Raw genomic sequence first — 11762 nt, forward strand, 5'->3', positions numbered from 1 at the left:
TAGAATTACTTACCTTGTAGTAGTAGTTGATTGCTTGGAGTTTGAGAGCCTAGCACCAATAATGTGGATGCCTCAAATGGAAGTCACAAATCACCACAAACTTGGAAACTTGAGAGAATAGTCACAAACTTCTTGAAATCGGCCCTCTTAGTTTACACACATAAACTCCTCCAATTTCAAGAACCAAAGCCTCCTTTATATAGTGTGGTGGATTAGGGTTACATCCATGTAAACCCTAATACCCATGTCTTTTCATTTCCATGAGATCCATGGGTTAAAGCTCCATGGAGTATCCATGGACTTTCCATGCAAGCCTAGCCCATTCCAAATAAGCATTAGCCCACACTATATAAATACAAGAGCCCATATTTAATTAGTCATACTTTTGATCTCTAAATTAATTCTAAATTAATTATAGATCAATACTAATTAAATAATATGATTTTATATTAATATATTAGGACTTATAATATATTAATAAATCATAACTTATACTATTCTCAAACGATTATCCATAAATTGTTCGGGTGAAGTGCAACCCAAATGGGCCATGCCGGGTCGGGCCAAGTACATACCAAATATAGTTATGGACTTAGACACTATATCCAACAGTCTCCCACTTGGATAAGTCTAATAACTATAGTTGCAAGTATGACTTCAGGAACCGATCAGCAATCGTAGCTCTTTAAACTCTGTTGAACTATGAAGCGCCATTTTAGATAAGTGATCATATAATCCTCTGTTCTAGATATCAGCCGGACAAATACATGGAACATGGTCTTGCTTATTGTCCAGCATTTGTTTCCCGATTTCCGATTTGTTTGACATAGAACTTAACTGAACACATCAATTTAGTTCTGACCGGGCCCGGTACATAGGTCAAAACAAAATCATCGAGGGGCCCAGATATCGCTTCTAATCCTAGAAGGAACAGATAAACTTCGACTCATATATTTGCTCTACTACTTGTTGAATTACACACAAAAGCACGGTTTATAACATCGAGTTACCAATGCGTTTTCGTGCAATCAATGCATAACCAACTCATAGGCAACAAATCATATCTCTAGGTTTGAAGACTTATATGATATTACCATCTCACGATCACTCGAGATAAATTCCATGAAGTGATACAAGTGAGCGTGGGTTGAATCCAATACTCAGAACTTATGAGCACTCATGAGTGTTGTAGCCCCGCTTTGTCTAACATCTTAGACCTCTACAAGCCAACCCATGACAGTCTTGATTCATATCTACTTCCAACATATGACCAACTATGGAGAGTTTGAATAATATGATATAAACCATAACATAATTATTCTGGAAGTCAAAACATGCAAAAAGAAATAATAGTAAACGATTGACAAGAGATAGCAACACTTTACTCATAAATAACAGCTTTTATTTATCATCAAATGTCAATTACATTTTACAAATTTCAAAATTATCTAACTACTAAAACTAATATCATCCTTCAGCCCTATGCTCCGAGCATGCTGGAGATGTTTAGCCCGAGTCAGTCCCTTCGTGAGGGGATCTGCTGGGTTCTCATCCGATGATACCCTCTTTGCCACGAGGATTCCTTCTTCTATTCGATGTCTAATGAAGTGATATTTTCTGTCAATGTGTCTGGATCTCCCATGATCTCTTGGTTCCTTGGCTAAGGCAACCGCACTATTGCTGTCACAGAAAATCTCCATTGGCTCCTTTATAGCTGGTACAACTCCAAGGTCTCCGATGAAGTTCTTTAGCCATATAGCCTCCTTTGCTGCCTCGCTTGCTGCTATATACTCTGATTCACAAGTGGAATCAGCCAGTGTCTCCTGCTTGGAACTTTTCCAAGTAATTGCCCCTCCGTTTAGAGTAAAGACCCAGCCCGACTGAGAGCGGAAATTATCCCTGTCAGTCTGAAAGCTAGCATCACTGTACCCTACAACTCTCAAGTCCTCACTGCCACCGAGGGTAAGGACCCAGTCCTTAGTCCTCCGTAGGTACTTGAGGATATTCTTTACCGCAGTCCAGTGTGCCTTGCCAGGGTTCCCCTGATACTTGCTAACCATGCTCAAAGCAAAGGCTACATCAGGTCGAGTACACGTCATAGCATACATGATCGATCCTACAGCTGAAGCATAAGGTATTCGACTCATTTCTGCTATCTCAGCCTCAGTACTAGGGCTTTGTGTCTTACTCAATCTGGCGTTACTCTGGATGGGTAACTCTCCTTTCTTGGAGTTATGCATGTTGAACCTTTTCAACACTTTGTCCACATAGGAGCTTCGACTAAGTCCAATTAGTCTTTTACTCCTGTTTCTCAAAATCCTTATCCCTAGGATATAGGCAGCTTCTCCAAGGTCCTTCATAGCGAAACACTTCCCAAGCCAGGACTTTACTTCCTGCAGGGTTGGGATGTCATTTCCTATGAGTAGTATGTCATCCACATACAATACCAAAAAGCTGACTATACTCCCACTAGCCTTGATATAGACACAAGATTCATCTTCACTCCTTGAAAAGCCAAATTCTTTGATTTTCTCATCAAAGCAAAGATTCCATCTGCGAGGTGCCTGTTTTAATCCATAAATGGATTTCTCGAGCTTACACACTCTACTGGGGTACTCTGTACTGACAAAACCCTCTGGCTGAACCATGTAAACATCTTCAGCCAACTTTCCATTAAGGAAAGCGGTTTTGACATCCATTTGCCATATTTCATAATCATGAAATGCAGCAATGGATAACAGAACCCTAATAGACTTAATCTTGGCCACTGGTGAAAATGTCTCATCATAATCAACTCCCGGAGTTTGAGAATAACCCTTTGCAACCAGTCGTGCCTTATAAGTGTGTACATTACTATCCATGTCGGTCTTCTTCTTGAAGATCCATTTGCACCCAACTATCTTACGATCAGGTACATTGTCAACCAAGTTCCAAACTTGATTGTCATACATGGACTGTATCTCGCTATCCATAGCCTCTTTCCATTTAGCAGCCTCAGGGCCTGCCATGGCTTCCGTGTAGCTGTTAGGCTCATCCAGATTTACCAGTGTGTTATCACTGATAAGTGTCTCACCTTCTGCAGTAATATGAAAACCATAATAATGCTCAGGTGCATTCCTAACTCTGGTGGAACGCCTCAGAGGTATAGATTCTTCAGTCGGCTCAACAGGAGTTTTCTCCTCAGGTTGAGGGCTAGGGTTTGAGGTTCCTTCACCACTTGACTCTTGAATTTCCTCAAGGTCAATTTGCCTCCCACTGTCTCCTTGGCTCATGAATTCTCTCTCTCGAAAGAATCCTCTTCTTGCTACAAAGACCACATTATCACTGGGTCTGTAGAAGATGTAACCAAAGGATTTTTGTGGGTAGCCGATGAAAATACACCTTTCGCTTCGGGGTTCGAGCTTATCGTGAGTCTCGCGTCTCACGAAAGCCTCGCAACCCCAAATCTTGATGTGGTCTAGATTGGGAACTTTTCCAGTCGACACCTCGTGAGGTGTTTTGGCAACCTTCTTTGTAGGGACTAGATTAAGGATATGGGCGACAGTCTCTAAGGCATACCCCCAAAATGAGATTGGTAGCGAAGCTCGACTCATCATGGAACGAACCATGTCCAACAAGGTCCGATTGCGCCTCTCAGCTACACCATTTAACTGTGGTGTCCTAGGAGGTGTCAATTGTGAGACAATCCCATATTCCTTAAGATAGTCAAGGAACTCAGTACTAAGATACTCACCACCACGATCGGATCGAAGCATCTTAATGTTCCTGCCCAACTGATTCTCCACTTCTTGCTTAAACTCTTTGAATTTCTCAAAGGTTTCTGACTTATGCTTGATTAGGTAGACATATCCATATCTACTAAAATCATCAGTAAAAGTCACATAGAACCGATTAGCATCTCTTGTGGCGGTTCTGAAGGGTCCACACACATCCGTGTGTATGAGGTCCAACAAACCTTCACCCCTAGCACAAGTGCCAGTAAAAGGTGACTTTGTCATTTTACCAAGCAAACAAGATTCACAACTATCATCTGACTTTAGGTCAAATGACTCCAAGACTCCATCCTTTTGGAGTTGGCCTATGCGTTTCTTGCTTACATGTCCAAGACGACAATGCCATAAGGATGCTTTATCTAAGCTAGTGGAAGAGTTAATACACAATACATTATTTCCTAGATTATCTACCACAGATACAGTTTCATACACGCCATCATAAGGTAATGCTTTAAAATAAAGAACATTATTAAATAAAGCATCAATACTACCATTATTATTATCAAAATAAAAGGTAAAACCTTGTTTATACAATGCATGAAAGGAAATAACATTTCTTGCTATTTCTGGCGAATAATAACATGTATTCAAATCTAATGTAAACCCACTATTTAGCACTAAGGAATAAACTCCTATCTTGGTGACAGGTGAAACTTTCCTGTTTCCCATGATCAATTTTTTCTTTCCCTGCTCTACATTCTCACTTCTTTTTAGTCCCTGCAAATCACAACATATGTGAATACCACAACCTGTATCAAGGACCCAAGACTTAGAATGAGGTGAGTTATTAGACAATATAGTGTATATACCTGCATGGTTGGGTTTTACTTTCCCATCCTTCAAATCTTGCTGGTACTTTGGGCAGTTTCGCTTCCAGTGCGACTTTTCATGGCAATAGAAGCATTCAGCCTCATTAGGGTTAGCAGAAGGAGTGACAAAACCTTTATTGGTTTTGCTTGAAGAGGAGCCTTCAAGGGTCTTACCCTTGGTACCCTTAGAATGGTTCTTTCTCTTCTTCCCTTTGCCATTCCCGATTGCCAAGACATTGGCCGCAGTTGGAGTAGGAGTAGGAGTAGTAACAACCGACTTACCCTTTAGACCACTTTCGGCGGTCTTCAAGAGTCCTTGAAGTTTGCTGAGGGTGACTTCTTCCTTGTTCATGTGATATGTCATGCGGAATTGATCATAACACGATGGCAAGGAGTGCAAAATGATGTCTATTGCTAACTCCTCAGGGAAGTTCACATTCAGCTTCAGTAAACGGTCCACATACCTTTGCATTTTCTGCATGTGGCCCGTGATGGGTTCACCATCCTTCATTCGGGTTGTTATCATGGAGGAGATTATTTCATATCGCTCTTGACGAGCACTTTGATGGTAGCGGTCCATCAAGTCCTGGTGCATCTCAAAAGGATAATAGTCCTCATAGGACTTTTGGAGCTCGGATGTCATGGTGGCCATCATGATGCATGCCACTTTTGTAGCATCTCTTTCATGTACCTCATATTCAGCAAGCTCTTCAGGAGTAGCAGTTGGCTCGGGTACCTTCAGCTCCTTGTCGAGAACATATTCTTTGTTCTCATACCGAGTGACCATCCTGATGTTTCTGATCCAATCTGTAAAGTTGGACCCATCAAATATGACTCTCCCACAAAGATTCATGAGAAAGAAGGAGCTAGTAGGGTTTGAGCCAGAAGCATTGTTATTGGAAGACATCTGAAAAGAAGAGGGAATAGATTAGATTAGATATAGAGATAGTCCTTAACAAAACACCCAAATGTAATATTAAGGCTAGGACCCAACACAATATTTTATAACTTAGAAGAGGGATGCCGTAATCTAAGCTATAAGATATTTGAAGGTAGGTGAATGACGATTCACCAATTTCCACCATGAAAAACGAAATATTTAATTAGGTTTAGAAACTCCTAGATTCTTTGAGATTCATTGAACTTTCTTCAATGGCATGTTTCAATCTCGAGTGTGCCCTTCAAGTTTTGTGACTGGGATGCCGAGGATCACAAAACAAGGTGTGAAGTAACCATGCAAATTACTTGGTACCCTTAATGTATTACCCCTCAATCGATGTGCCGGTTAACCACACACGCTCCATCGATACTATGATAAACATTAAGTCACCCTTTACCTACCTTGTTAAGTTCAAGTTAGTGTGCCGGTTAACCACACACGCTCCACTAACGACTTAAACAAAGTGTAAAGTGTAATTTCATGGATTAGCACCTTATTCACATTTTCCTAAAATAACTAAGATTGGGAATTCAATAAATTTTAGTTACTTTAGTATTATCATTATACTTTTAATGAGAATTTATAAGTCCTTGTCCTACCCGTTCGGCTAACGACCCTCCACCGATCAAGGAAGCGGTGGGTGAGAGTGGACACCCATTAAGTTGCCATTTTATAGGCAACAACCTTATACCCCCCTTATAGACCGGCTTCGTGAATGAGGCGTACTAGCGGTAAGACGAGTTGATCTTATACATATATAAATATTATTAAACTTATAATATTATAAAGTATAAGGGTTGAATTTTAACTTTTAAAATTCTAGGGGTTGGAACTAAAGTTTTTAATATGACTTTACATGTTCCAAAACTTGAGGGCAAGTTTTGTAAACTTTCAAAACTTTTCATTTCTCATAACTTATGAGTTAATGGTTATTAAAAATGAAGACTCTTCATTTTTTCGTAACCTATGCGTTCTTTTAATGGTTATTTATAAATGTGACTTTTGGTTATCCATAACTTAAGAACTAGTTATGGACTCCATTAAAACACATAAAGATCAAGAATTAATCTAATCAATTATTAGCACATAATTTCTATGATCTTCTAAACTCATATGTTTATGAATGTTCATAACAAAAATTTCAAGAATCGTAAGTACATATACAAAACTTGAAATTTTGATACGAGCTTTTGAACAAAACTTCGATTTCAAGTTTTTTTTTTTTTTTTTTTTTTTTTTTTTTTTTTGCATCAAGTGTCAAATAAACAAACCAGGCTCTGACACCACTGATGGGTTTTCAGCATTCTAACACTCCTATGGTGTACATGCAACCCTAGAAACCTTGGATCTATGTTTGACTAAGATACATGCAAATAATTATTTTTCCAAGATTCTTATCCTAACTAGCATGGCATGGGGTACTTGAATCAAATAAAACTAGTAGAATTACTTACCTTGTAGTAGTAGTTGATTGCTTGGAGTTTGAGAGCCTAGCACCAATAATGTGGATGCCTCAAATGGAAGTCACAAATCACCACAAACTTGGAAACTTGAGAGAATAGTCATAAACTTCTTGAAATCGGCCCTCTTAGTTTACACACATCAACTCCTCCAATTTCAAGAACCAACGCCTCCTTTATATAGTGTGGTGGATTAGGGTTACATCCATGTAAACCCTAATCCCCATGTCTTTTCATTTCCATGAGATCCATGGGTTAAAGCTCCATGGAGTATCCATGGACTTTCCATGCAAGCCTAGTCCATTCCAAATAAGCATTAGCCCACACTATATAAATACAAGAGCCCATATTTAATTAGTCATACTTTTAATCTCTAAATTAATTATAGATCAATACTAATTAAATAATATGATTTTATATTAATATATTAGGACTTATAATATATTAATAAATCATAACTTATACTATTCTCAAACGATTATCCATAAATTGTTCGGGTGAAGTGCAACCCAAATGGACCATGCCGGGTCGGGCCAAATACATACCAAATGTAGTTATGGACTTAGACACTATATCCAACAGCTGTGCGGCTTGCCGCAGCCGCTCCGGTCCTGCTGGCCTCTGATGCATGAATCGGAAGTCTTAGGCCTCTTAGCCTGGCCCACCACTGTCTGCACCTGCTCCGGCTTTCACTTCGTCCAAAGCTCCAACTCGATCTCCCGCTCACGGGCCTTCTTAATCATATCATTTAGGGTCTTGCACCCCGAAAATCTCACAAACTCCCTGATATCCTCTCTCAACATATCGTGGTATCCTGTCTTCTTCATCTCCTCATCTGCAATGTACTGCAGAACCAACATAGCCCTCTCCCTAAATTTGGCGAATCTCCGCCACAGTCTTAGTAGTCTGGCGAACATACTGGAACTCCCTCGCCAGCTGCTACACCTCGAAACAAAATCCTCAAATGTCATGACTGCCACTGCCGCTGACCCTGCAACTCGGCTAACCTCATCCCACCAGTCCCGTTATCAGTCCCTCAACAGGAAGGATACAAATCTCACCTTTGCCTCCCCAAGGCAAAACCTCATCCGCTGAGCATTATCCATGTCAGCGATCCAACGTCGGCTGGCGATGGGGTCCTTAGCCCTGAAGAACTCAGGAGCTCCATAGGCACTGGACTCCTTAAATGAGGGAGTTCGATCTCCTATCTGGACCGCAAAAATCTCGACTCTAAAAGACCCGAATCTCTCATCCATTAGCTCTATAATCCCCTCCTTTATGGTACCGAACATCACAAGAGTAGCGTCCAAAATATTGCGAGTAACCTCAACCGCAATGAACTCGCACAACCTCTCATCAATCGGTTATGTGCTTGAGCCAAAACCTGAACTAGGACCAGAGCAATAACCTCCTCGGGTAGTCATCACCGTACTCAAACTGAAATACAAACATATAAACAGTCAGTATATAACTCGAGGGAATCCTCACTATATAGGTCTCCTTAGAGTCTCCAGGTCTACTCTTGTCTCAAGTACAGATCTTGTACTTTTAGTAGTACGGGCCCAATACTACCTTCCATACCTATCTGTACCTTCCTCATGAGCCGTCATGATTCCTCTAAGTCACCATACTAGAACCATATACCAAGCCTATACCGAACAACATACATTTCGTATATTTTACTAGGAATCCTCAACTCCCACCACTCATAATACCGAGAATCTCAATCAACAACGTTGGTTGCCTTATGCATGTAAGTTATACACAAATGAAATCACATATACTATCAAATGATGACTCCACCCTAAGTCCAAACATGAAATGAGGCCAAATCAATCATTCTAAGGCTTTATGATCCTAGTCTTATACAACTTTGAAAGCATACACTTAACAATTAACTGATCCAGTATCAATTCCAAGTAATATATAACATCAAATTCCCCTAGTCTTTAAGGCATCACACAAATCAGGTAATTCCATATTATGATTCCTGAAAGTATCCTTAGCCCTACTCTAGCATGAAATTCTCATATTAATCATACTAATCATAACACATAGGTATGGCTAATTTTGGGAACTACTTACTTGAGCTTGACTGATTACACGCATCGCACCCCTTTTTACTTAGTAAAAATCTTTTTAGAAATACATTATTGTTTTCCTTTAAAAAGATTATCATTTCCTCAGTTCGAGTTCTGACACATCCGAAAGTGTGCTTGAATCCCTCAAACTGAGGCTCTGATACCAACTTGTAACAGCCCAAAAATAGTAATAAAATTTTTCATTGAAAGACTATCAATTTCACTCATTAATTGTTTCACATACCATCACCAACTATAATATCCAAAATATCAGAGTACAATTATTCAAAATGCAGAAACCATGATGGGAGGGTGTTGTGCCATCACGCCAGGCCCTTCCCTTTCGAACCAGAATTACCTCAAACCATAAACATAAACTATTATCACAAAGCTTAGTGACTTCCCCAAAGTACCAAATACCAATCATACAACTGGGCTTAACCATGGGGTATATTCCAACCCAATATTCATATATGGGCCTGGCCCTGGGGTATCTTTCAAATCAATCATACAATAGTGGGCCCCTCCCTGGGGTCTATTTCAACTCGGACATATGATAGTGGGCCCCGTCGTGGGGTTTATTTCAACCAGAACATGAAAACACATATAAGTTATATAATAGCTATCATCCTACATAAAACAATGATGGGCCGACATTAGTGCCTTCGACCCATGGATACAGTGAGAAAACTCACCCCTGAGATGGATAAAAAGCTGAAACAACACGTTGCTCCGAAACCAACTCTACCGGTCACCTTTATAAATAACAATGACCAAAACTCAGAATACAACTCAAAATACCCCTAGGTCAAACTTGGTCCAAATCCAGGTCAAAGTCAATCGGGTCAACTCGGTGAGTACGTAAGGCGTACTCAACACGTATGCGGGGCGTACTACGCGTTTGACCAAATTCGAGGTGCTGACCACATATGCACAGTGTACCCTTTGGTACGCCCATCATACGTGGCTGCCACCCTTTCTTCCCATTAAGATCATAATCCTTAAGCTCTTTTGTCTAAAATCCAGATCTAGCCCTCAAATGATGTTCTTAACCATAAAGTTCCCAACTTGATGGTCTTGTATGGCTATTAAGACCTCAACATCAAAAACCCTAGCTTCTTGACCCATTAAGACAACCTAGATCATGCATGGAAAGAAAATAATGCCCATGATCATAATTTTATGACTTATCACACCCTAAAACATCTGAAAGGACAACTCAAAAGTCCTGGACAAGGATCAAGATTTGGGACAAAAAGGTGTAACTTTTAAGCTAGAACAAAATCTAAAGGAATACTCATCAAGGTTGGAGCTTTATACCTCCATAAGATGCACAAGGGAGAGTAGTTGCTGGATCCAAAGTCTTGAGTGAAGCAGCACAACTTCAAGGTTCTTCCTTCACCACCAAGAGCACCAAAATGGCATGAAAATGACTCTCAAAGCTTCAAAATACACTCACAAACTTTAGGGTTTCGAAATGAGGGCATAGAGGGATGGAGGCTGGAGTTAAGAGAGAGTATGGGGCTATAAAGATGTTTAAATAGGGTCCAAACCCTAAAAACTAGGGTTTTCACCGTGGCAACATACGCCTCGCATACTCAACGTACGCCCAGCGTACGCATGCATGACCGAATATTACAAAAATGCCATTAGGGACTAACTTTGCAAACAATTCACAAACCAAAGGTCAAAATGGAATATGGTGAAATCAAGATGTTACAGCAAAGATTCCTGAATATGCCAAATTTCTTCAAGACCTTCTCCACAATCATCAAGAATTAGAAAAGATGTCCAAGTTTTTTCTTAATAAACAATGTTCAGCGGTTGTAATGGAAGGAATACCGACAAAGATGGGAGATCCTGGATGCCTCACTTTGCCATGTGAGTTTGGAAATGCAACAAAGACATACACTTTCACTGATTCTAGAGCTAGCATCAATATGATGCCATATTTGCTCTACCAAAAGCTTGACCTTCTAGAATTAAATAACACAAGAATGGCGATCCATATGGCAAATCATTCGGTTACTTATCGTCGGGGCATAGTTGAGGACTTATTGGTAAAAACTGGAAAATCCATTTTTCCAATTGATTTTGTTGTCTTGGATATGAAAGAGGATGAAGAGGTGCCTATTATTCTTGGATGCCCATTACTCAATACCGTAAGAGCCCTAGTAGCAATTCGAGAGTCTAAGCTCACACTACGAGTGGGGAAGGAGGATATCACATTCGGAGTTGATGAAATGTCCTAGAATTTGAGAGCTAATAATGAAGTATTTCTCATGGACGTGGTAAATAAAGAATATAATGAGATGGAAGAATTGGAAAAATTGATGGAGGAGGAGTTAAGAGTTTGGGAGAAGCCAAAACCGCAAGAAACTGTCAAGCATACCAAGCCTAGAGCCTCAACTCCAATGGTTTTTGAAGTTTTTGCCTTTACAACACCGCAAGCTCAAGTCGAGGAGGAAATTAAAGATGAAGAACATGGTCAAAGTGACGAGGGAGAGGTGGACATGAGAGAAACCACACTTAACAAGATGAAAGTAGACATGAAGGAACCTACTAAGGAGAAAGAGAAGAGCATGGTGGCTGAAAAATCTCGAGGAGTCAAGCGCAAACAAGACTCAAATGAAAACCCTAAGAAGAAGGAGAACTCGAAGAAAGCTTATAGAAGATGGGTTGCGGCTTACAAGAGGAAA

The 11762-nt window shown here is 40.1% G+C and overlaps 1 protein-coding gene across 1 annotated transcript; it reads left to right on the plus strand.

Annotated features, from left to right (window-relative positions):
- The first annotated feature begins 10913 nt into the window (after window positions 1-10913).
- Window positions 10914-11315, plus strand: LOC145130300 (uncharacterized). The gene has a single exon (XM_079065122.1). It carries the CDS (start codon window positions 10914-10916, stop codon window positions 11313-11315), a length of 402 nt encoding a protein of 133 aa, XP_078921248.1.
- The last annotated feature ends 447 nt before the right edge of the window (window positions 11316-11762 follow it).

Source organism: Lactuca virosa, chromosome 8 (assembly GCF_052849685.1).
Source record: "Lactuca virosa cultivar CGN04683 chromosome 8, Lactuca_virosa_CGN04683_v6, whole genome shotgun sequence".
Lineage (NCBI taxonomy): Eukaryota > Viridiplantae > Streptophyta > Magnoliopsida > Asterales > Asteraceae > Lactuca > Lactuca virosa.

Coding starts and splice junctions, on each gene's coding strand:
- LOC145130300 (XM_079065122.1), top strand. CDS start 10,914: ATGGGAGATCCTGGATGCCTCACTTTGCCATGTGAGTTTGGAAATGCA.